Below are 26,329 nucleotides of genomic sequence, written 5' to 3'. Positions count from 1 at the left end.
AGTGAGGTGCTAGGACGATAATGATTGAGATGTGTGCTGTATCCCTGCTCCAGTGAAGAACAAGGTAGGAGGTCTCTTCGTCTGCTGTGAAGGTTGACTGACAGCTCTAGGTCAACACTAGGGTAGTATTTGTTTATGAGGGATGGGCAGTCGCTAGGTAATTCCATGGTAATACTCTTCTCATATCTCTACTGTGAGTTTATATAACCCTGGTAACCATTAGCACTTTGTACATACACAGTGAATTAGAGACACGTGTTTTACATACGGTAGAGTTGTTGAACAAGAGCTGGTTAGCATACGAGAGTGGCTTGGATTTACCATAGTGATGTAACAGAATGTATACTGAGAAGATGAAGAGGTTCTACAGGCCATGCTCCAGTACTGTGAGTAGTGCATTGAGAGGATTGTCGTGGGCTCTAGTAGAGCTGATGAGTTTCTGTGATAATGGCTTGTCTTGTCCTCCTAAATATGTCAAATGGACAGCTTTTATGAACAGATCTGTGGCTGTACATAGTACTGATGGTTTAGGCTTACTGATGTACCGTTGACTATATTTTAACATATTCAGGGTTATGCCTGGTGGGAATTGGGATTTAGGCTTACTGATGTACCGTTGACTATATTTTAACATATTCAGGGTTATGCCTGGTGGGAATTGTGCGTCTTTTGAAACATTGTAGATACGCTGATTGACAAACCGATTTCCTTTCGGGATTAGTATTTATTATTTTCTATTCTATTATTCCAGGCATGTGAAAGAGTTTTATGCTTTTAGATAGATATAGTGCCTTCAGAACGATTTCCCCCCCCCCTGCGTTTTGCTGTGTTAAAGCCTGAATTAAAAATGGATTAAATTTAGATTTATTTTAATCATTGGCCTACATGCCATACCCCATTTCAAAGTGGAATTATGTTTTTCGAAATTTCCACAAATTCGTTCAAAATGAAAAGCTGAAATATCAACTCCTTTTGTTATGGCATGTCTAAATAAGTTCAGGAGTAAAAATGTGATTAACAAGTTGCCGGAGAGGAAGGAAACTTCTCAGAGATTTCACCATGAAGCCAATGGTGACAATGAAACAGTTAGAGTTGAATGGCTGTGATAGGAGAAAACTGAGGATGGATCAACAACATTGTAGTTACTCCACAATACTAACCTAAATGACAGAGTGAAAAGAAGGAAGCCTGTAAAGAATAAAAAATATTTTAAAACATGCATCCTGTTATGGGTATGCTTGTCATCTGCAAGGAGGTTTTTTTTATGATGAAAATAGAGCTAAGAACAGGCAAAATGCTTGAAAAAAACCTGGTTCAGTCTGCTTTCTACCAGACACTGGGAGTTGAATTCCAATTTCAGCAGGAGAACAACCTGAAACACAAGGCCAAATATAGACTGGAGTTGCTTACCAAGATGACATTGAATGTTCCTGAGTGGCCTAGTTGCAGTTTGGAGTTAAATCGCCTTGAAATTCTATGGCAAGACTTGAACATGTCTGTCTAGCAATGATCAACAACCAACTTGACAGAGCTTGAAGAATTTTAAAAAGAATAATGGGCAAATATTCTACAATCCAGGTTTGCAAAGCTCTTAGAGACTTACCCTGAAAGACTCACAGCTGTAATCACTCTTAGAGACTTACCCAGAAAGACTCACAGCTGTAATAACTCTTAGAGACTTACCCAGAAAGACTCCCAGCTGTAATCACTCTTAGAGACTTACCCAGAAAGACTCACAGCTGTAATCACTCTTAGAGACTTACCCAGAAAGACTCACAGCTGTAATCACTCTTAGAGACTTACCCAGAAAGACTCACAGCTGTAATCACTCTTTGAGACTTACCCAGAAAGACTCACAGCTGTAATCACTCTTAGAGACTTACCCAGAAAGACTCACAGCTGTAATCACTCTTAGAGACTTACCCAGAAAGACTCACAGCTGTAATCACTCTTAGAGACTTACCCAGAAAGACTCACAGCTGTAATCACTCTTAGAGACTTACCCAGAAAGACTCACAGCTGTAATCACTCTTAGAGACTTACCCAGAAAGACTCACAGCTGTAATCACTCTTAGAGACTTACCCAGAAAGACTCACAGCTGTAATCACTCTTAGAGACTTACCCAGAAAGACTCACAGCTGTAATCACTCTTAGAGACTTACCCAGAAAGACTCACAGCTGTAATCACTGCCAAAGGCGATTCTAACATATATTGACTCAGGGCTGTGAATACTTACGTAAATTAGATATTTCTGTATTTCATTTTCAATACATTTATAAAAACATGCTTTTACCTTGTCATTATGGGGTATTGTGTGTAATTGTGTGACAAAAAATATTTAACACTAGAACCGCCTTAGGCCAACGGCCACTGACTTTTGATTTAGTAAATTAACCCCCCCCCCCTAAAAAAATGATGTCCTGCTCCTTTCCCGACTTTTCCTAAATGTTTGTATTTTTCACTGTTCAGTTGTCAGACTTTTGAAGTACCCGGCCAGGCGCTAAATGCATCACTCTCTCTCCTCACTGAATGAATGAAACAAACATTGGAAAAGGGGTATGAATACTTACTGATGGTTCAAGTTCAGAACAACGTGATTTTCTTTCTTCTTTCTTTCCCCAGAAGGATGGTCTCAGTCTACCGTCATACGATGCCCTGGCCCGGATCCTCTCAGACAACACCACTACAGCTCCAGCTGGGGAAACAGAGGAGTCACAGGGCAACAGACATATCAACCAGACGTATCAGAAACACACTCCACACAAAAGGTAATACCCCTGTGACACAGTTTGTCAAAATGGTCTTTAATATTGATACGTAGCGGTACAATGGTCACCAAATATTCATTTGTAGCTGAGTATTGTATTTTGATGATCATCAAAATGTTTTTTCCTTTCCCTATCATCAGAGCTCCTCTCCCTGACTTTGAGGATGACCTTCAAAGCAAAGTGAGTAAAGCATCTATACCCTCACAAACCACTCTTCAAAATCACTTGACCGGTCCTCAATGAGGAGTGAGAGATGTGCCACTGGGCTGGTTGCCTGACTCTCCTCTGAAATCCTCTGTGTCTGAGAGACAACCCTCGTCTCTGGCCCCTGGCGTAGAACTAGGAAGCTGGTTGCCTGACTCTCCTCTGAAATCCTCTGTGTCTGAGAGACAACCCTTGTCTCTGGCCCCTGGTGTAGAACTAGGAAGCTGGTTGCCTGACTCTCCTCTGAAATCCTCTGTGTCTGAGAGACAACCCTTGTCTCTGGCCCCTGGCGTAGAACTAGGAAGCTGGTTTGCAGATGGTAAAAACCCCTAGGCTGACAAGAGACTTCGGTGTCTGTGTGCTGGTTAGTTATTCAGGGAAGAACGAAGACTGAAAGGCCAACTAGGCGATCCACGGGGAGGCTTGTTGAGGGAGCCCACAGGGACACTGGAGGCTGTGGGATTCAGAAAGTCTGAAATGGTGTATAGCTCCTCCAATGAGATCAACATGGCTGCCGATAGAATAGTTGAACATTTATCTGTGTGTCTGAACTACTAGAGAGAAAAACATGTTGATGAGACACCTTCTGGTGCGAGCGGACGAGGTGTTAATGGCATCAAAACTCATGCTGTTGGTCTCATTCTATACTCTAGTCATATGTCTTAGTAACGAGGAGACTGATCAATCATGCTGTTGGCCTCATTCTATACTCTAGTCATATGTCTTAGTAACGAGGAGACTGATCAATCATGTTGTTGGTCTCATTCTATACTCTAGTCATATGTCTTAGTAACGAGGAGACTGATCAATCATGTTGTTGGCCTCATTCTATACTCTAGTCATATGTCTTAGTAACGAGGAGACTGATCAATCATGTTGTTGGTCTCATTCTATACTCTAGTCATATGTCTTAGTAACGAGGAGACTGATCAATCATGCTGTTGGCCTCATTCTATACTCTAGTCATATGTCTTAGTAACGAGGAGACTGATCAATCATGCTGTTGGTCTCATTCTATACTCTAGTCATATGTCTTAGTAACGAGGAGACTGATCAATCATGTTGTTGGTCTCATTCTATACTCTAGTCATATGTCTTAGTAACGAGGAGACTGATCAATCATGTTGTTGGTCTCATTCTATACTCTAGTCATATGTCTTAGTAACGAGGAGACTGATCAATCATGCTGTTGGTCTCATTCTATACTCTAGTCATATGTCTTAGTAACGAGGAGACTGATCAATCATGTTGTTGGTCTCATTCTATACTCTAGTCATATGTCTTAGTAACGAGGAGACTGATCAATCATGTTGTTGGTCTCATTCTATACTCTAGTCATATGTCTTAGTAACGAGGAGACTGATCAATCATGTTGTTGGTCTCATTCTATACTCTAGTCATATGTCTTAGTAACGAGGAGTCTGATCAATCATGCTGTTGGTCTCATTCTATACTCTAGTCATATGTCTTAGTAACGAGGAGACTGATCAATCATGTTGTTGGTCTCATTCTATACTCTAGTCATATGTCTTAGTAACGAGGAGACTGATCAATCATGTTGTTGGTCTCATTCTATACTCTAGTCATATGTCTTAGTAACGAGGAGACTGATCAATCATGCTGTTGGCCTCATTCTATACTCTAGTCATATGTCTTAGTAACGAGGAGACTGATCAATCATGCTGTTGGCCTCATTCTATACTCTAGTCATATGTCTTAGTAACGAGGAGACTGATCAATCATGCTGTTGGCCTCATTCTATACTCTAGTCATATGTCTTAGTAACGAGGAGACTGATCAATCATGTTGTTGGTCTCATTCTATACTCTAGTCATATGTCTTAGTAACGAGGAGACTGATCAATCATGCTGTTGGCCTCATTCTATACTCTAGTCATATGTCTTAGTAACGAGGAGACTGATCAATCATGCTGATGGCCTCATTCTATACTCTAGTCATATGTCTTAGTAACGAGGAGACTGATCAATCATGCTGTTGGTCTCATTCTATACTCTAGTCATATGTCTTAGTAACGAGGAGACTGATCAATCATGTTGTTGGTCTCATTCTATACTCTAGTCATATGTCTTAGTAACGAGGAGACTGATCAATCATGTTGTTGGTCTCATTCTATACTCTAGTCATATGTCTTAGTAACGAGGAGACTGATCAATCATGTTGTTGGTCTCATTCTATACTCTAGTCATATGTCTTAGTAACGAGGAGACTGATCAATCATGCTGTTGGTCTCATTCTATACTCTAGTCATATGTCTTAGTAACGAGGAGACTGATCAATCATGCTGTTGGCCTCATTCTATACTCTAGTCATATGTCTTAGTAAACGAGGAGACTGATCAATCATGCTGTTGACCTCATTCTATACTCTAGTCATATGTCTTAGTAACGAGGAGACTGATCAATCATGCTGTTGGTCTCATTCTATACTCTAGTCATATGTCTTAGTAACGAGGAGACTGATCAATCATGCTGTTGGCCTCATTCTATACTCTAGTCATATGTCTTAGTAACGAGGAGACTGATCAATCATGCTGTTGGTCTCATTCTATACTCTAGTCATATGTCTTAGTAACGAGGAGACTGATCAATCATGCTGTTGGTCTCATTCTATACTCTAGTCATATGTCTTAGTAACGAGGAGACTGATCAATCATGCTGTTGGTCTCATTCTATACTCTAGTCATATGTCTTAGTAACGAGGAGACTGATCAATCATGCTGTTGGTCTCATTCTATACTCTAGTCATATGTCTTAGTAACGAGGAGACTGATCAATCATGCTGTTGGCCTCATTCTATACTCTAGTCATATGTCTTAGTAACGAGGAGACTGATCAATCATGCTGTTGGTCTCATTCTATACTCTAGTCATATGTCTTAGTAACGAGGAGACTGATCAATCATGCTGTTGGCCTCATTCTATACTCTAGTCATATGTCTTAGTAACGAGGAGACTGATCAATCATGCTGTTGGTCTCATTCTATACTCTAGTCATATGTCTTAGTAACGAGGAGACTGATCAATCATGCTGTTGGCCTCATTCTATACTCTAGTCATATGTCTTAGTAACGAGGAGACTGATCAATCATGCTGTTGGTCTCATTCTATACTCTAGTCATATGTCTTAGTAACGAGGAGACTGATCAATCATGCTGTTGGTCTCATTCTATACTCTAGTCATATGTCTTAGTAACGAGGAGACTGATCAATCATGTTGTTGGTCTCATTCTATACTCTAGTCATATGTCTTAGTAACGAGGAGACTGATCAATCATGCTGTTGGCCTCATTCTATACTCTAGTCATATGTCTTAGTAACGAGGAGACTGATCAATCATGCTGTTGGTCTCATTCTATACTCTAGTCATATGTCTTAGTAACGAGGAGACTGATCAATCATGCTGTTGGTCTCATTCTATACTCTAGTCATATGTCTTAGTAACGAGGAGACTGATCAATCATGCTGTTGGTCTCATTCTATACTCTAGTCATATGTCTTAGTAACGAGGAGACTGATCAATCATGCTGTTGGTCTCATTCTATACTCTAGTCATATGTCTTAGTAACGAGGAGACTGATCAATCATGCTGTTGGCCTCATTCTATACTCTAGTCATATGTCTTAGTAACGAGGAGACTGATCAATCATGTTGTTGGTCTCATTCTATACTCTAGTCATATGTCTTAGTAACGAGGAGACTGATCAATCATGCTGTTGGCCTCATTCTATACTCTAGTCATATGTCTTAGTAACGAGGAGACTGATCAATCATGCTGTTGGCCTCATTCTATACTCTAGTCATATGTCTTAGTAACGAGGAGACTGATCAATCATGCTGTTGGCCTCATTCTGTACTCTTAATTTAAACCCAGGCTAAATGGGTCTAAAACCAACATGATTGATCAGTATCTATACTCCGATCGGCACGTTATTATACTTTAAAACATTAGTTGTAAAGAATATGTTGCCTTTGTAATACCTTTACCCTTATGTTCATACCAGCACACACACACACACACACACACACACACACACACACACACACACACACACACACACACACACACACACACACACACCCTTTCATCATATAGCCTCCCAGGGAGCGAGCTGACTGCCATCTGTTTGTGATGTGATTGTCCTGGAGCGACAGGGAGGAGTGCTTCAGTGAGGCCTCCATCCTGTTGTGTCTTCAAAGCAGAAGGAGAGAAGGGAGAGGGAGAGAGGGGAGGGAGAGACCCCCTCACACACTTCTCATCACAGGACCCCCTCATCCACTCCTCCCTCCCACTATATCCCCTTGCTCCCCCATCACAGCCCTCCCTCACTCTCTCGTCATCTCCCCGTCTCCCATCCCCGTACCCCAAACCCCCTGGTGAGCCTCCGCCCGTCCCCTGTCTCATCTGCAGTCATATGATTGTCACTTTGTGCCCTTTCAATTAGACGCTCAATTTCATCCCCAGGTCTCAGGGGGCTACTACCACCCAACCACTCCCTCCTCCTCCTCCTCTCCCAATACTCCTTCCTCCTCCTCCTCTCCCCATACTCCTTCCTCGTCCTCTCCCCATACTCCTTCCTCTTCCTCCTCTCCCAATACTCCTTCCTCCTCCTCCTCTCCCCATACTCCTTCCTCCTCCTCTCCCCATACTCCTTCCTCCTCCTCTTTTCCTAATACTCCTTCCTCCTCCTCCTCTCCCAATAGTCCTTCCTCCTCCTCTCCCAATACTCCTTCCTCCTCCTCCTCTCCCAATACTCCCTCCTCCTCTCCCAATACTCCTTCCTCCTCCTCTTTTCCTAATACTCCTTCCTCCTCCTCCTCTCCCAATAGTCCTTCCTCCTCCTCCTCTCCCAATACTCCTTCCTCCTCCTCCTCTCCCAATACTCCCTCCTCCTCTCCCAATACTCCTTCCTCCTCCTCCTCTCCCAATACTCCTTCCTCCTCCTCTTCTCCCAATACTCCTTCCTCCTCATCCTCTCCCCATACACCTTCCTCCTCCTCCTCTCCCCATACCCCTCCTTCGTCCTCCCTCATTCTCTCCCCATACTCCTTCCTCCTCCTCCTCTCCCCATACTCCTCCTTCCTCCTCTTCTCTCCCCATACACTTTCCTGCTCCTCCTCCTCCTCCTCCTCCTCCTCCTCCTCCTCTTCCTCCTCCTCCTCCTCCTCCTCCCCTGCCCATACTCCTTCATCCTCCTCCTCCTCCTCCTCTCCCCATACTCCTTCCTCCTCCACCTCTCCCCATTCTGCTTCCTCCTCCTCCTCTCCCCATACTCCTTCCTCCTCCTCCTCTCCCCATACTCCTTCCTCCTCCACCTCTCCCCATTCTGCTTCCTCCTCCTCCTCTCCCCATACTCCTTCCTCCTCCTCCTCCTCTCCCCATACTCCTTCCTCCTCCTCCCAAACCCTGCCTATAACCACACCGCCCTAGATTGGAATCTGAGTCCCCCCTCTACCTCCCAGCAACTATACTATACAGCTCTTTACAAACCCCCTGACTGATGGACACACCCTGACTGATGGACACACCCTGACTGATGGACACACCCTGACTGATGGACACACCCTGACTGATGGACACACCCTGACTGATGGACACACCCTGACTGATGGACACACCCTGACTGACAGACACACCCTGACTGACGGACACACCCTGACTGACAGACACACCCTGACTGACGGACACACCCTGACTGACAGACACACCCTGACTGATGGACACACCCTGACTGATGGACACACCCTGACTGATGGACACACCCTGACTGATGGACACACCCTGACTGACAGACACACCCTGACTGATGGACACACCCTGACTGACAGACACACCCTGACTGATGGACACACCCTGACTGATGGACACACCCTGACTGACAGACACACCCTGACTGATGGACACACCCTGACTGATGGACACACCCTGACTGACAGACACACCCTGACTGACGGACACACCCTGACTGACAGACACACCCTGACTGATGGACACACCCTGACTGATGGACACACCCTGACTGACAGACACACCCTGACTGATGGACACACCCTGACTGACAGACACACCCTGACTGACAGACACACCCTGACTGACAGACACACCCTGACTGATGGACACACCCTGACTGATGGACACACCCTGACTGATGGACACAGTCAACAGTAGCAGGTGGTTATAATGCTGCATGGGTCAGTCAACAGTAACAGGTGGTTATAATGCTGCATGGGTCAGTCAACAGTAGCAGTCTGTAGGTGGTTATAATGCTGCATGGGTCAGTCAACAGGAACAGGTGGTTATAATGCTGCATGGGTCAGTCAACAGTAGCAGGTGGTTATAATGCTGCATGGATCAGTCAACAGTAACAGGTGGTTATAATGCTGCATGGATCAGTCAACAGTAACAGGTGGTTATAATGCTGCATGGGTCAGTCAACAGTAGCAGGTGGTTATAATGCTGCATGGGTCAGTCAACAGTAGCAGGTGGTTATAATGCTGCATGGGTCAGTCAACAGTAACAGGTGGTTATAATGCTGCATGGGTCAGTCAACAGTAACAGGTGGTTATAATGCTGCATGGATCAGTCAACAGTAACAGGTGGTTATAATGCTGCATGGGTCAGTCAACAGTAGCAGGTGGTTATAATGCTGCATGGGTCAGTCAACAGTAACAGGTGGTTATAATGCTGCATGGATCAGTCAACAGTAGCAGGTGGTTATAATGCTGCATGGATCAGTCAACAGTAGCAGGTGGTTATAATGCTGCATGGATCAGTCAACAGTAACAGGTGGTTATAATGCTGCATGGGTCAGTCAACAGTAACAGGTGGTTATAATGCTGCATGGGTCAGTCAACAGTAACAGGTGGTTATAATGCTGCATGGATCAGTCAACAGTAGCAGGTGGTTATAATGCTGCATGGATCAGTCAACAGTAACAGGTGGTTATAATGCTGCATGGGTCAGTCAACAGTAACAGGTGGTTATAATGCTGCATGGGTCAGTCAACAGTAGCAGGTGGTTATAATGCTGCATGGATCAGTCAACAGTAACAGGTGGTTATAATGCTGCATGGATCAGTCAACAGTAACAGGTGGTTATAATGCTGTATGGATGGTATTCATGATGGAATGGACCAGTCATTATGCTGTATGGATGGTATTCATGATGGAATGGACCAGTCATTATGCTGTATGGATTGTATTCATGATGGAATGGACCAGTCATAATGCTGTATGGATGGTATTCATGATGGAATGGACCAGTCATAATGCTGTATGGATTGTATTCATGATGGAATGGACCAGTCATTATGCTGTATGGATGGTATTCATGATGGAAAATAGGTTTTTATTCAAGATAAACTTCATGTTCCATCCTGATTTTCAACGTGCTCAGACTTAACGACAAGGTGATTATAACGCGACTGACGCCTGTCCATCAGTGTGACTGCTTGCCATGTGAACTGAGGTGCACAAGGATCATTCTATTGTGTCCTGCCATGTGAGCCGTCTCTCTGTGTCGCTGCTGTTTTCCCATGGTAAAAGGACAGGTTCCCTGGATATCAGGCAGGACAGGGTCTTATGTTTACGCTGGAACTAAGGGGTGGCGGTACAACAGGGAGGACTATGTTACAATGTACCTCAGCCAGCCATCCAGCCAGCCATCCAGCCAGCCAGCCAGCCATCCAGCCAGCCAGCCAGCCAGCCAGCCAGCCAGCCAGCCATCCAGCCAGCCAGCCATCCAGCCAGCCAGCCATCCAGCCAGCCAGCCATCCAGCCAGCCATCCAGCCAGCCAACCAGCCAGCCTGCCAACCAGCCAGCCTGCCAACCAGCCAGCCATCCTGCCAACCAGCCAACCAGCCAGCCAGCCATCCTGCCAACCAGCCATCCTGCCAACCAGCCATCCTGCCAGCCAGCCAGCCAGCCAGGCATCTTGCCAGCCAGCCAGCCAGCCATCCTGCCAACAAGCCAACCAGCCAGCCAGCCAGCCATCCTTCCAGCCAGCCAGCCACCTTGCCAGCCAGCCAGCCATCCTGCCAACCAGCCAGCCAGTCCTCTGTCATGTCCTCTGAACAACCTTCTAACAACCATATCTCACACCTAAAGAGATTAAATGGAAACCTGGAGAAATTAGGAGTATTAATTATGCAGACATTGAGCCTTGTGACTAATTGTAAAACACGTGGTTCTGCTGGAGCTGGGATGGTTGGCTCATCTTGTTTGGTGCAGTGAGACCAGAAACTCTGACAGATTTGTTGTCCTGCCAGGCCCATAGCCATGCATTAGATCTGCTGCACTCTGAAAGCAGATGCTGGGACTCTAGAGACATCTAGTGGTGGTGAATTAGATTACACTAAATAACCGATAGGTTACCTGATGCAGGAAACACACGCTGTCACATTTGTACACGTTAGACATTAAGCAGAAGCTCTAATCCAGAGAGATTTACAATTAGTGCGTTAATTTTAAGACAGCTAGGTGAGACAACAACATGTCACAATCGTATCAAGTACATTTTCGCTCAACAAAGTATTTTCCAGGAAAGTCAGTGCTAGTGGGAAAAGAGAAGTCGTGTTCTTTTTTTGGTGCCTGTATTAGGACCTGCGGCGCTTCCTGTTCTCTACAGATGTAGTAGAGTATTAGGACCTGCGGCGCTTCCTGTTCTCTACAGATGTCGTAGAGTATTAGGACCCGCGCCGCTTCCTGTTCTCTACAGATGTCGTAGAGTATTAGGACCTGCGGCGCTTCCTGTTCTCTACAGATGTCGTAGAGTATTAGGACCTGCGGCGCTTCCTGTTCTCTACAGATGTAGTAGAGTATTAGGACCTGCGGCGCTTCCTGTTCTCTACAGATGTCGTAGAGTATTAGGACCCGCGCCGCTTCCTGTTCTCTACAGATGTCGTAGAGCATTAGGACCTGCGGCGCTTCCTGTTCTCTACAGATGTCGTAGAGCATTAGGATCTGCGCCGCTTCCTGTTCTCTACAGATGTCGTAGAGCATTAGGATCTGCGGCGCTTCCTGTTCTCTACAGATGTCGTAGAGTATTAGGACCTGCGCCGCTTCCTGTTCTCTACAGATGTCGTAGAGCATTAGGACCTGCGGCGCTTCCTGTTCTCTACAGATGTCGTAGAGTATTAGGACCTGCGCCGCTTCCTGTTCTCTACAGATGTCGTAGAGTATTAGGACCTGCGCCGCTTCCTGTTCTCTACAGATGTCGTAGAGTATTAGGACCTGCGCTGCTTCCTGTTCTCTACAGATGTCATAGAGCATTAGGACCTGCGGCGCTTCCTGTTCTCTACAGATGTCGTAGAGCATTAGGACCTGCGGCGCTTCCTGTTCTCTACAGATGTCGTATAGCATTAGGACCTGCGCCGCTTCCTGTTCTCTACAGATGTCGTAGAGCATTAGGACCTGCGCCACCTCCTGTTCTCTACAGATGTCGTAGAGCATTAGGACCTGCGGCGCTTCTTGTTCTCTACAGATGTCGTAGAGCATTAGAACCTGTGGCGCTTCCTGTTCTCTACAGATGTCGTAGAGCATTAGGACCTGCGGCGCTTCCTGTTCTCTACAGATGTCGTAGAGCATTAGGACCTGCGGCGCTTCCTGTTCTCTACAGATGTCGTAGAGCATTAGGACTTGCGGCGCTTCCTGTTATCTACAGATGTCGTAGAGCATTAGGACCTGCGCCGCTTCCTGTTCTCTACAGATGTCGTAGAGCATTAGGACCTGCGGCGCTTCCTGTTCTCTACAGATGTCGTAGAGCATTAGGACCTGCGGCGCTTCCTGTTCTCTACAGATGTCGTAGAGCATTAGGATCTGCGCCACTTCCTGTTCTCTACAAATGTCGTAGAGCAGTAGGACCTGCGCCGCTTCCTGTTCTCTACAGATGTCGTAGAGCATTAGGACCTGCGGCGCTTCCTGTTCTCTACAGATGTCGTGGAGCATTAGGACCTGCGCCACTTCCTGTTCTCTACAGATGTCGTAGAGCATTAGGACCTGCGCCACTTACTGTTCTCTACAAATGTCGTAGAGCATTAGGACCTGCGCCTCTTCCTGTTCTCTACAGATGTCGTAGAGCATTAGAACCTGCGCCGCTTCCTGTTCTCTACAGATGTCGTAGAGCATTAGGACCTGCGCCACTTCCTGTTCTCTACAGATGTCGTAGAGCATTAGGACCTGCGCCACTTCCTGTTTTCCACAGATGTCGTAGAGCATTAGGACCTGCGGCGCTTCCTGTTCTCTACAGATGTCGTAGAGCATTAGGACCTGCGGCACTTCCTGTTATCTACAGATGTCGTAGAGCATTAGGACCTGCGCCGCTTCCTGTTCTCTACAGATGTCGTAGAGCATTAGGACCTGCGCCGCTTCCTGTTCTCTACAGATGTCGTAGAGCATTAGGACCTGCGCCGCTTCCTGTTCTCTACAGATGTCGTAGAGCATTAGGACCTGCGCCGCTTCCTGTTCTCTACAGATGTCGTAGAGCATTAGGACCTGCGCCGCTTCCTGTTCTCTACAGATGTCGTAGAGCATTAGGACCTGCGCCGCTTCCTGTTCTCTACAGATGTCGTAGAGCATTAGGACCTGCGCCGCTTCCTGTTCTCTAGCTCCTAACCGAAGACCCCTGCTGACATCACAGTATCTGAAAGTTATGATGATGAGTTGGTGTCATCCCTGCTACTATACCTCTGTCCCTCCCTGCCTGTTTCTCTGTCCCCCCTGCCTGTTTCTCTGTCCCCTCCCTGCCTGTTTCTCTGTCCCCCCTGCCTGTTTCTCTGTCTCCTCCCTGCCTGTTTCTCTGTCCCCCTGCCTGTTTCTCTGTCCCCCCTGCCTGTTTCTCTGTCCCCCCTGCCTGTTTCTCTTCTTCCCCCCTGCCTGTTTCTCTGTCCCCCTGCCTGTTTCTCTGTCCCCCTGCCTGTTTCTCTGTCCCCCTGCCGGTTTCTCTGTCCCCCTGCCTGTTTCTCTGCCCCCTGCCTGTTTCTCTGCCCCCCTGCCTGTTTCTCTGTCCCCCCATGCCTGTTTCTCTGTCCCCCTGCCTGTTTCTTTGCCCCCCTCTGACTGTTTTTCTGTCCCCCTGCCTGTTTCTCTGTCCCCCTGCCTGTTTCTCTGTCCCCCTGTCGGTTTCTCTGTCCCCCTGCCTGTTTCTCTGTCCCCCCCTGCCTGTTTCTCTGTCCCCCTGCCTGTTTCTCTGCCCCCCTGCCTCTTTCTCTGTCCCCCTGCCTGTTTCTCTGCCCCCTGCCTGTTTCTCTGTCCCCCTACCTGTTTCTCTGTCCCCCTGCCTGTTTCTCTGTCACCCCTGCCTGTTTCTCTGTCCCCCTGCCTGTTTCTCTGTCCCCCTGCCTGTTTCTCTGTCCCCCTGCCTGTTTCTCTGTCCCCCTGCCTGTTTCTCTGTCCCCCTGCCTGTTTCTCTGTCCCCCTGCCTGTTTCTCTGTCCCCCTGCCTGTTTCTCTGCCCCCTGCCTGTTTCTCTGTCCCCCTGCCTGTTTCTCTGTCCCCCTGCCTGTTTCTCTGTCCCCCTGCCTGTTTCTCTGTCCCCCTGCCTGTTTCTCTGTCCCCCTGCCTGTTTCTCTGTCCCCCTGCCTGTTTCTCTGTCCCCCTGCTTGTTTCTCTGTCCCCTCCCTGCCTGTTTCTCTGCCCCCTCCTGCCTGTTTCTCTGTCCCCCCCTGCCTGTATCTCTGTCCCCCCTGCCTGTTTCTCTGTCCCCCTGCCTGTTTCTCTGTCCCCCTGCCTGTTTCTCTGTCCCCCTGCCTGTTTCTCTGTCCCCCTGCCTGTTTCTCCTCCCCCTGCCTGTTTCTCTGTCCCCCCCTGCCTGTTTCTCTGTCCCCCTGCCTGTTTCTCTGCCCCCTGCCTGTTTCTCTGTCCCCCTGCCTGTTTCTCTGCCCCCTGCCTGTTTCTCTGTCCCCCTGCCTGTTTCTCTGCCCCCTGCCTGTTTCTCTGTCCCCCTGCCTGTTTCTCTGTCCCCCTGCCTGTTTCTCTGCCCCCTGCCTGTTTCTCTGCCCCCTGCCTGTTTCTCTGTCCCCCTGCCTGTTTCTCTGTCCCCCTGCCTGTTTCTCTGCCCCCTGCCTGTTTCTCTGTCCCCCTGCCTGTTTCTCTGTCCCCCTGCCTGTTTCTCTGCCCCCCTGCCTGTTTCTCTGTCCCCCTGCCTGTTTCTCTGTCCCCCTGCTTGTTTTTCTGTCCCCCTGCCTGTTTCTCTGTCCCCCTGCCTGTTTCTCTGTCCCCCTGCTTGTTTCTCTGTCCCCCTGCCTGTTTCTCTGCCCCCTCGTGCCTGTTTCTCTGTCCCCCCTGCCTGTTTCTCTGTCCCCCTGCCTGTTTCTCTGTCCCCCTGCCTGTTTCTCTGTCCCCCTGCCTGTTTCTCTGTCCCCCTGCCTGTTTCTCTGTCCCCCTGCCTGTTTCTCTCTCCCCCTGCCTGTTTCTCTGTCCCCCTGCCTGTTTCTCTGTCCCCCTGCCTGTTTCTCTGCCCCCTGCCTGTTTCTCTGTCCCCCTGCCTGTTTCTCTGCCCCCTGCCTGTTTCTCTGTCCCCCCTGCCTGTTTCTCTGCCCCCTGCCTGTTTCTCTGTCCCCCCCTGCCTGTTTCTCTGTCCCCCTGCCTGTTTCTCTGCCCCCTGCCTGTTTCTCTGTCCCCCTGCCTGTTTCTCTGTCCCCCTGCCTGTTTCTCTGTCCCCCTGCTTGTTTTTCTGTCCCCTGCCTGTTTCTCTGTCCCCCTGCCTGTTTCTCTGTCCCCCTGCCTGTTTCTCTGTCCCCCTGCCTGTTTCTCTGCCCCCTGCCTGTTTCTCTGTCCCCCCTGCTTGTTTTTCTGTCCCCCTGCCTGTTTCTCTGCCCCCCCCTGCCTGTTTCTCTGTCCCCCCTGCCTGTTTCTCTGTCCCCCCTGCCTGTTTCTCTGTCCCCCCCTGCCTGTTTCTCTGTCCCCCCTGCCTGTTTCTCTGTCACCCCTGCTTGTTTTTCTGTCCCCCTGCCTGTTTCTCTCTCCCCCTGCCTGTTTCTCTGTCCCCCCACCTGCCTGTTTGTCTGTCCCCCCTGCCTGTTTCTCTGTCCCCCTGCCTGTTTCTCTGTCCCCCCTGCCTGTTTCTCTGTCCCCCTGCCTGTTTCTCTGTCCCCCTGCCTGTTTCTCTGTCCCCCTGCCTGTTTCTCTGTCCCCCTGCTTGTTTTTCTGTCCCCCCCTGCCTGTTTCTCTCTCCCCCTGCCTGTTTCTCTGTCCCCCACCTGCCTGTTTGTCTGTCCCCCCTGCCTGTTTCTCTGTCCCCCTGCCTGTTTCTCTGTCCCCCTGCCTGTTTCTCTGTCCCCCTGCCTGTTTCTCTGTCCCCCTGCTTGTTTGTCTGTCCCCCCTGCCTGTTTCTCTGTCCCCCTGCCTGTTTCTCTGTCCCCCCTGCCTGTTTCTCTGTCCCCCTGCTTGTTTCTCTGTCCCCCCTGCCTGTTTCTCTGTCCCCCTCGTGCCTGTTTCTCTGTCCCCCCTGCCTGTTTCTCTGTCCCCCTGCCTGTTTCTCTGTCCCCCTGCCTGTTTCTCTGTCCCCCTGCCTGTTTCTCTGTCCCCCTGCCTGTTTCTCTGTCCCCCTGCCTGTTTCTCTCCCCCCTGCCTGTTTCTCTGTCCCCCTGCCTGTTTCTCTGTCCCCTGCCTGTTTCTCTGCCCCCTGCCTGTTTCTCTGTCCCCCTGCCTGTTTCTCTGCCCCCTGCCTGTTTCTCTGTCCCCCTGCCTGTTTCTCTGCCCCCTGCTGCCTGTTTCTCTGTCCCCCTGCCTGTTTCTCTGTCCCCCTGCCTGTTTCTCTGCCCCCTGCCTGTTTCTCTGTCCCCTGCCTGTTTCTCTGTCCCCCTGCCTGTTTCTCTGTCCCCCTGCTTGTTTTTCTGTCCCCCTGCCTGTTTCTCTGTCCCCCTGCCTGTTTCTCTGTCCCCCTGCCTGTTTCTCTGTCCCCCTGCCTGTTTCTCTGCCCCCCTGCCTGTTTCTCTGTCCCCCTGCTTGTTTTTCTGTCCCCCTGCCTGTTTCTCTGCCCCCCTGCCTGTTTCTCTGTCCCCCCTGCCTGTTTCTCTGTCCCCCCCCTGCCTGTTTCTCTGTCCCCCTGCCTGTTTCTCTGTCCCCCTGCCTGTTTCTCTGTCCCCCTGCTTGTTTCTCTGTCCCCCTGCTTGTTTCTCTGTCCCCCTGCCTGTTTCTCTGTCCCCCTGCCTGTTTCTCTCTCCCCCTGCCTGTTTCTCTGTCCCCCACCTGCCTGTTTGTCTGTCCCCCCCTGCCTGTTTCTCTGTCCCCCTGCTTGTTTCTCTGACCCCTGCTTGTTTCTCTGTCCCCCTGCCTGTTTCTCTGTCCCCCCTGCCTGTTTCTCTGACCCCCTGCTTGTTTCTCTGTCCCCCTGCCTGTTTCTCTGTCCCCCCTGCCTGTTTCTCTTCCCCTGCCTGTTTCTCTGTCCCCCTGCTTGTTTCTCTGTCCCCCTGCCTGTTTCTCAACTCCCCTGCCTGTTTCTCTGTCCCCCCTGCCTGTTTCTCTGCCCCCCTGCCTGTTTCTCTGTCCCCCCTGCCTGTTTCTCTGTCCCCCCTGCCTGTTTCTCTGTCCCCCCCTGCCTGTTTCTCTGTCCCCCTGCCTGTTTCTCTGTCCCCCCTGCCTGTTTCTCTGCCCCCCCCTGCCTGTTTCTCTGTCCCCCCTGCCTGTTTCTCTGTCCCCCCTGCTTGTTTCTCTGTCCCCCCTGCCTGTTTCTCTGCCCCCCTGCCTGTTTCTCTGTCCCCCCCCCTGCCTGTTTCTCTGTCCCCCTGCCTGTTTCTCTGTCCCCCTGCCTGTTTCTCTGTCCCCCTGCCTGTTTCTCTGCCCCCTGCTTGTTTCTCTGTCCCCCTGCCTGTTTCGCTGTCCCCCTGCCTGTTTCTCTGTCCCCCTGCCTGTTTCTCTGCCCCCTGCCTGTTTCTCTGTCCCCCCTGCCTGTTTCTCTGCCCCCTGCCTGTTTCTCTGCCCCCTGCCTGTTTCTCTGCCCCCCTGCCTGTTTCTCTGTCCCCCTGCTTGTTTCTCTGTCCCCCTGCCTGTTTCTCTGTCCCCCTGCTTATTTCTCTGTCCCCTCCCTGCCTGTTTCTCTGTCCCCCCGCCTGTTTCTCTGTCCCCTCCTGCCTGTTTCTCTGCCCCCCCTGCCTGTTTCTCTGTCCCCCCCCTGCCTGTTTCTCTGTCCCCCCCCTGCCTGTTTCTCTGTCCCCCTGCTTGTTTCTCTGTCCCCTCCCTGCCTGTTTCTCTGTCCCCCCTGCCTGTTTCTCTGTCCCCTCCCTGCCTGTTTCTCTGCCCCCCCCTGCCTGTTTCTCTGTCCCCTCCCTGCCTGTTTCTCTGTCCCCTCCTGCCTGTTTCTCTGTCCCCCTGCCTGTGTCTCTGTCCCTCCCTGCCTGTTTCTCTGTCCCCCTGCCTGTTTCTCTGTCCCTCCATGCCTGTTTCTCTGCCCCCCTGCCTGTTTCTCTGTCCCCTCCCTGCCTGTTTCTCTGTCCCCCCTGCTTGTTTCTCTGCCCCCCCCTGCCTGTTTCTCTGTCCCCTCCCTGCCTGTTTCTCTGCCCCCTGCCTGTTTCTCTGTCCCCCTGCCTGTTTCTCTGTCCCCCCTGCCTGTTTCTCTGTCCCCCTACCTGTTTCTCTGCCCCCTGCCTGTTTCTCTGCCCCCTAGGAAGTGGAGAACTACCGAACAGCGATGCGTAAAATGGCGGAGGACATCATAGCCCTTAGGACCCAGGTGGTAACCTTGGGGACGGACAACAGCCAACTCCGCAGTGATCTCACGCTGCACCAGGACCTAGGGCGCCACCTATTGGACGATACTGATGTAGACGTCATGACCAAGGCGGAGATCGCTGACCGGATAGGTACACCGTTTTTGTTACATAATAATACCATGTAAATGAATCACAATATCTCTGTCCCCCCCCTGCCTGTTTCTCTGTCCCCCCCCTGCCTGTTTCTCTGTCCCCCCATATCTCCCCAACTTCCCTCTGCACTTGGATATAATCTCTCCTCTTCAATCCAGCAACTGGTCCCAATGTACAGGAAATAGCCCCGTATAATTGTTTCTTGATGTGGGTGCCAAGAAAGTTTACTTTTCCAGCCAACTGTAACTTCTGGTTGTCATGGCAGCAGACAGGTTCATTTCTTGAGAAGTTGTTAAAGTTTAATTTTGTCCTGAAGTTGTGAGGTAAACTGATCCTCTGTGGGTCTGTCTGTTGTTGCTAATCCTTATTATCCTGTCAGGGCTCTGATAAGCTCACTGACGTACACACACACACTCGCACACACACACACGCATGCACGCACACACACACACACACACACACTAGTCTGGGCCTGGGTTTTGATAAGGGATGGCCAGCCGCTGTGCTTATCATCTGAAGGACAGTCTGTAACCAAAGGACGACTGACTGGAAGTCCACACACACACACACACACACACACACACACACACACACACACACACACACACACACACACACACACACGCACGCACGCACGCACGCACGCACGTACGCACGCACGCACACACTCACGCACGCACGCACGCACGCACACACAAACACACACACACAACACACACACACACACACACACACACACACACACACACACACACACACACACACACACACACACACACACTCACACACACACACACACACTCACACTCACACACTCACACTCACACTCACACACACACACACACACACACACACACACACACACACACACACTCACACTCACACTCACACACACACACTCACACTCACACTCACACTCACACACACTCACACACTCACACACACACACACACACACACACACACACACACACACACACACACACACACACACACACCACACACACACACACACACACACACACACACACACACACACACACACACACACACACACACACACACACACACACACACACACACACACACACACACACACACACACACACACATCACTGAGGGATTCTTCAAAAGACTGTCTGAGGCCATCAAAGCACAAACACAGAGCTCTATTCCCTATCCCAAATGGCACCCTATTCCCTATCCCAAATGGCACCCTATTCCCTATATAGTGCGTTATATTTGTGCATTCACACATAGAGAAGTAGTTTGCGTAGCAGTCAGTCAATTGTTCAGTCAGTGGGCTGACAAGATAATAAGGATTTTATTCAGTATTTTTTGTACTGTGCTTCTCAGTCTTGACATTTAGTTGAATTCTGTCCGGCTTTAGGAAGCCTTTGAAACTGCTACTTCAGATCAAACAGCAGATTTGTCCTGTTGCTTTTGAATGTTAAAGTGGAACTGACAGCGTTTTAACTACTTTCCAGATCTGAAACGAACAGACAATCAGAATATCTATAGCTGCAGAATGACGAGCGGGCTACTACTCCCCTTCATTTCAAATCAAATAAACGTTGATTTGATTCAATGTTGACGGCCAACGAGCTCAAAAAGTTTATCTAATGTTCCCTAATTCGATTTGAGCTCATCATGTCTGTCATTAGTTGTTGGTGTTGTTGTTGTTGTTGTTGATGTGTAATTTACTTGTCATGGCTGTTTGATCAATAGGAAGTTTCCAAATAAGTAAGAGAACTCCCGTGGTCCATTCAGGTGATTTTTGTGTCTTTGGGTGAATGTGTTCTAGCGATCTGTTTTCTAAAATCTCGCTGTTTTTCTATTTGTATTTATTATGGATCCCCATTAGTTCCTGCCGAGGCAGCAGCTACTCGTCCTGGGGTTTATTACGGATCCCCATTAGTTCCTGCCGAGGCAGCAGCTACTCTTCCTGGGGTTTATTATGGATCCCCATTAGTTCCTGCCAATGCAGCAGCTACTCTTCCTGGGGTTTATTATGTATCCCCATGAGTTCCTGCCAAGGCAGCAGCTACTATTTCTGGGGTTTATTATGGATCCCCATGAGTACCTGCCAAGGCAGCAGCTACTCTTCCTGGGGTTTATTATGGATCCCCATTAGTTCCTGCCAAGGCAGCAGCTACTCTTCCTGGGATTTATTACGGATCCCCATTAGTTCCTGCCGAGGCAGCAGCTACTCTTCCTGGGGTTTATTACGGATCCCCATTAGTTCCTGCCGAGGCAGCAGCTACTCTTCCTGGGGTTTATTACGGATCCCCATTAGTTCCTGCCGAGGCAGCAGCTACTCTTCCTGGGGTTTATTACGGATCCCCATTAGTTCCTGCCGAGGCAGCAGCTACTCTTCCTGGGGTTTATTACGGATCCCCATTAGTTCCTGCCGAGGCAGCAGCTACTCTTCCTGGGGTTTATTACGGATCCCCATTAGTTCCTGCAGAGGCAGCAGCTACTCTTCCTGGGGTTTATTACGGATCCCCATTAGTTCCTGCCGAGGCAGCAGCTACTCTTCCTGGGGTTTATTACGGATCCCCATGAGTTCCTGCCAAGGCAGCAGCTACTATTCTGGGGTTTATTATGGATCCCCATGAGTACCTGCCAAGGCAGCAGCTACTCTTCCTGGGGTTTATTATGGATCCCCATTAGTTCCTGCCAAGGCAGCAGCTACTCTTCCTGGGATTTATTACGGATCCCCATTAGTTCCTGCCGAGGCAGCAGCTACTCTTCCTGGGGTTTATTACGGATCCCCATTAGTTCCTGCCGAGGCAGCAGCTACTCTTCCTGGGGTTTATTACGGATCCCCATTAGTTCCTGAGGCAGCAGCTACTCTTCCTGGGGTTTATTACGGATCCCCATTAGTTCCTGCCGAGGCAGCAGCTACTCTTCCTGGGGTTTATTATGGATCCCCATTAGTTCCTGCCAAGGCAGCAGCTACTCTTCCTGGGGTTTATTATGTATCCCCATGAAAGATATCCCACCTTGTCATGGCTGTTTGAGTTCCTGCCAAGGCAGCAGCTACTCTTTCCTGGGGTTTATTATGGATCCCCATGAGTTCCTGCCAAGGCAGCAGCTACTCTTCCTGGGGTTTATTATGGATCCCCATTAGTTCCTGCCAAGGCAGCAGCTACTCTTCCTGGGTTTATTATTTACAGGATCCCCATTAGTTCCCGCCAAGGCAGCAGCTACTCTTCCTGGGGTTTATTACGGATCCCCATTAGTTCCTGCAGAGGCAGCAGCTACTCTTCCTGGGGTATATTACGGATCCCCATTAGTTCCTGCCGAGGCAGCAGCTACTCTTCCTGGGGTTTATTACGGATCCCCATTAGTTCCTGCCGAGGCAGCAGCTACTCTTCCTGGGGTTTATTATGGATCCCCATTAGTTCCTGCCGAGGCAGCAGCTACTCTTCCTGGGGTTTATTACGATCCCCATTAGTTCCTGCAGAGGCAGCAGCTACTCTTCCTGGGGTTTATTATGGATCCCCATTAGTTCCTGCCGAGGCAGCAGCTACTCTTCCTGGGGTTTATTACGGATCCCCATTAGTTCCTGCCGAGGCAGCAGCTACTCTTCCTGGGGTTTATTACGGATCCCCATTAGTTCCTGCCGAGGCAGCAGCTACTCTTCCTGGGGTTTATTACGGATCCCCATTAGTTCCTGCCGAGGCAGCAGCTACTCTTCCTGGGGTTTATTACGATCCCCATTAGTTCCTGCCGAGGCAGCAGCTACTCTTCCTGGGGTTTATTATGGATCCCCATTAGTTCCTGCCAAGGCAGCAGCTACTCTTCCTGGGGTTTATTATGGATCCCCATTAGTTCCTGCCAAGGCAGCAGCTACTCTTCCTGGGGTTTATTATGGATCCCCATTAGTTCCTGCCAAGGCAGCAGCTACTCTTCCTGGGGTTTATTATGGATCCCCATTAGTACCTGCCAAGGCAGCAGCTACTCTTCCTGGGGTTTATTATGGATCCCCATTAGTTCCTGCCGAGGCAGCAGCTACTCTTCCTGGGGTTTATTACGGATCCCCATTAGTTCCTGCCAAGGCAGCAGCTACTCTTCCTGGGGTTTATTACGGATCCCCATTAGTTCCTGCAAGGCAGCAGCTACTCTTCCTGGGATTTATTACGGATCCCCATTAGTTCCTGCCGAGGCAGCAGCTACTCTTCCTGGGGTTTATTACGGATCCCCATTAGTTCCTGCAGAGGCAGCAGCTACTCTTCCTGGGGTTTATTACGGATCCCCATTAGTTCCTGCCGAGGCAGCAGCTACTCTTCCTGGGGTTTATTACGGATCCCCATTAGTTCCTGCCGAGGCAGCAGCTACTCTTCCTGGGGTTTATTATGGATCCCCATTAGTTCCTGCCGAGGCAGCAGCTACTCTTCCTGGGGTTTATTATGGATCCCCATTAGTTCCTGCCAATGCAGCAGCTACTCTTCCTGGGGTTTATTATGTATCCCCATGAGTTCCTGCCAAGGCAGCAGCTATTTCTGGGGTTTATTATGGATCCCCATGAGTACCTGCCAAGGCAGCAGCTACTCTTCCTGGGGTTTATTATGGATCCCCATTAGTTCCTGCAGAGGCAGCAGCTACTCTTCCTGGGGTTTATTACGGATCCCCATTAGTTCCTGCCAAGGCAGCAGCTACTCTTCCTGGGGTTTATTACGGATCCCCATTAGTTCCTGCCAAGGCAGCAGCTACTCTTCCTGGGATTTATTACGGATCCCCATTAGTTCCTGCCGAGGCAGCAGCTACTCTTCCTGGGGTTTATTACGGATCCCCATTAGTTCCTGCAGAGGCAGCAGCTACTCTTCCTGGGGTTTATTATGGATCCCCATTAGTTCCTGCCGAGGCAGCAGCTACTCTTCCTGGGGTTTATTATGGATCCCCATTAGTTCCTGCCAAGGCAGCAGCTACTCTTCCTGGGGTTTATTACGGATCCCCATTAGTTCCTGAAGAGGCAGCAGCTACTCTTCCTGGGGTTTATTATGGATCCCCATTAGTTCCTGCCAAGGCAGCAGCTACTCTTCCTGGGGTTTATTACGGATCCCCATGAGTTCCTGCCAAGGCAGCAGCTACTATTTCTGGGGTTTATTATGGATCCCCATTAGTTCCTGCCAAGGCAGCAGCTACTCTTCCTGGGGTTTATTATGGATCCCCATTAGTTCCTGCCAAGGCAGCAGCTACTCTTCCTGGGGTTTATTACGGATCCCCATTAGTTCCTGCCGAGGCAGCAGCTACTCTTCCTGGGGTTTATTACGGATCCCCATTAGTTCCTGCCGAGGCAGCAGCTACTCTTCCTGGGATTTATTATGGATCCCCATTAGTTCCTGCCGAGGCAGCAGCTACTCTTCCTGGGGTTTATTATGGATCCCCATTAGTTCCTGCAGAGGCAGCAGCTACTCTTCCTGGGGTTTATTATGGATCCCCATTAGTTCCTGCCGAGGCAGCAGCTACTCTTCCTGGGGTTTATTACGGATCCCCATTAGTTCCTGCCGAGGCAGCAGCTACTCTTCCTGGGGTTTATTATGGATCCCCATTAGTTCCTGCCAATGCAGCAGCTACTCTTCCTGGGGTTTATTATGTATCCCCATGAGTTCCTGCCAAGGCAGCAGCTACTATTTCTGGGGTTTATTATGGATCCCCATGAGTACCTGCCAAGGCAGCAGCTACTCTTCCTGGGGTTTATTACGGATCCCCATTAGTTCCTGCCGAGGCAGCAGCTACTCTTCCTGGGGTTTATTATGGATCCCCATTAGTTCCTGCCGAGGCAGCAGCTACTCTTCCTGGGGTTTATTACGGATCCCCATTAGTTCCTGCCGAGGCAGCAGCTACTCTTCCTGGGATTTATTACGGATCCCCATTAGTTCCTGCCGAGGCAGCAGCTACTCTTCCTGGGGTTTATTACGGATCCCCATTAGTTCCTGCCGAGGCAGCAGCTACTCTTCCTGGGGTTTATTACGGATCCCCATTAGTTCCTGCCGAGGCAGCAGCTACTCTTCCTGGGGTTTATTACGGATCCCCATTAGTTCCTGCCGAGGCAGCAGCTACTCTTCCTGGGGTTTATTATGGATCCCCATTAGTTCCTGCCAATGCAGCAGCTACTCTTCCTGGGGTTTATTATGTATCCCCATGAGTTCCTGCCAAGGCAGCAGCTACTATTTCTGGGGTTTATTATGGATCCCCATGAGTACCTGCCAAGGCAGCAGCTACTCTTCCTGGGGTTTATTATGGATCCCCATTAGTTCCTGCCGAGGCAGCAGCTACTCTTCCTGGGGTTTATTACGGATCCCCATTAGTTCCTGCCGAGGCAGCAGCTACTCTTCCTGGGGTTTATTAAGGATCCCCATTAGTTCCTGCCAAGGCAGCAGCTACTCTTCCTGGGGTTTATTACGGATCCCCATTAGTTCCTGCCAAGGCAGCAGCTACTCTTCCTGGGGTTTATTACGGATCCCCATTAGTTCCTGCCGAGGCAGCAGCTACTCTTCCTGGGGTTTATTACGGATCCCCATTAGTTCCTGCCGAGGCAGCAGCTACTCTTCCTGGGGTTTATTATGGATCCCCATTAGTTCCTGCCGAGGCAGCAGCTACTCTTCCTGGGGTTTATTACGGATCCCCATTAGTTCCTGCCGAGGCAGCAGCTACTCTTCCTGGGGTTTATTATGGATCCCCATTAGTTCCTGCCAATGCAGCAGCTACTCTTCCTGGGGTTTATTATGTATCCCCATGAGTTCCTGCCAAGGCAGCAGCTACTCTTTCTGGGGTTTATTATGGATCCCCATGAGTACCTGCCAAGGCAGCAGCTACTCTTCCTGGGGTTTATTATGGATCCCCATTAGTTCCTGCCGAGGCAGCAGCTACTCTTCCTGGGGTTTATTACGGATCCCCATTAGTTCCTGCCAAGGCAGCAGCTACTCTTCCTGGGGTTTATTACGGATCCCCATTAGTTCCTGCCGAGGCAGCAGCTACTCTTCCTGGGGTTTATTATGGATCCCCATTAGTTCCTGCCGAGGCAGCAGCTACTCTTCCTGGGGTTTATTACGGATCCCCATTAGTTCCTGCAGAGGCAGCAGCTACTCTTCCTGGTGTTTATTACGGATCCCCATTAGTTCCTGCCAAGGCAGCAGCTACTCTTCCTGGGGTTTATTACGGATCCCCATTAGTTCCTGCCAAGGCAGCAGCTACTCTTCCTGGGGTTTATTACGGATCCCCATTAGTTCCTGCCGAGGCAGCAGCTACTCTTCCTGGGGTTTATTATGGATCCCCATTAGTTCCTGCCAGGCAGCAGCTACTCTTCCTGGGGTTTATTACGGATCCCCATTAGTTCCTGCCGAGGCAGCAGCTACTCTTCCTGGGGTTTATTATGGATCCCCATTAGTTCCTGCCAATGCAGCAGCTACCTTCCTGGGGTTTATTATGGATCCCCATGAGTTCCTGCCAAGGCAGCAGCTACTCTTCCTGGGGTTTATTATGGATCCCCATTAGTTCCTGCCGAGGCAGCAGCTACTCTTCCTGGGGTTTA

At 49.8% G+C, this 26,329-nt stretch overlaps 1 protein-coding gene across 13 annotated transcripts in view; it reads left to right on the top strand.

Annotated features, from left to right (window-relative positions):
• The first annotated feature begins 250 nt into the window (after nucleotides 1-250).
• ccdc33 (coiled-coil domain containing 33) overlaps nucleotides 251-26,329 on the top strand; it is a 51,798-nt gene continuing 25,719 nt past the window's right edge. For 12 of the 13 annotated variants that reach the window (XM_052513688.1, XM_052513691.1, XM_052513689.1 and 9 more), the window contains exons 1-4: nucleotides 251-386; nucleotides 2,625-2,770; nucleotides 2,911-2,950; nucleotides 18,592-18,787. In XM_052513688.1, the coding sequence (XP_052369648.1) occupies nucleotides 339-386; nucleotides 2,625-2,770; nucleotides 2,911-2,950; nucleotides 18,592-18,787 (430 nt within the window). In that variant the 5' untranslated portion in view covers nucleotides 251-338. The remainder of the gene's footprint in view (nucleotides 387-2,624; nucleotides 2,771-2,910; nucleotides 2,951-18,591; nucleotides 18,788-26,329) is intronic. The other variant, XM_052513679.1, reaches the window with a different exon arrangement.

This window comes from Oncorhynchus keta, unplaced genomic scaffold (genome assembly GCF_023373465.1).
Source record: "Oncorhynchus keta strain PuntledgeMale-10-30-2019 unplaced genomic scaffold, Oket_V2 Un_scaffold_1378_pilon_pilon, whole genome shotgun sequence".
In the NCBI taxonomy this organism is placed as follows: Eukaryota; Metazoa; Chordata; class Actinopteri; order Salmoniformes; family Salmonidae; genus Oncorhynchus; species Oncorhynchus keta.
This window is presented reverse-complemented; position numbering and strand designations above follow the sequence as displayed.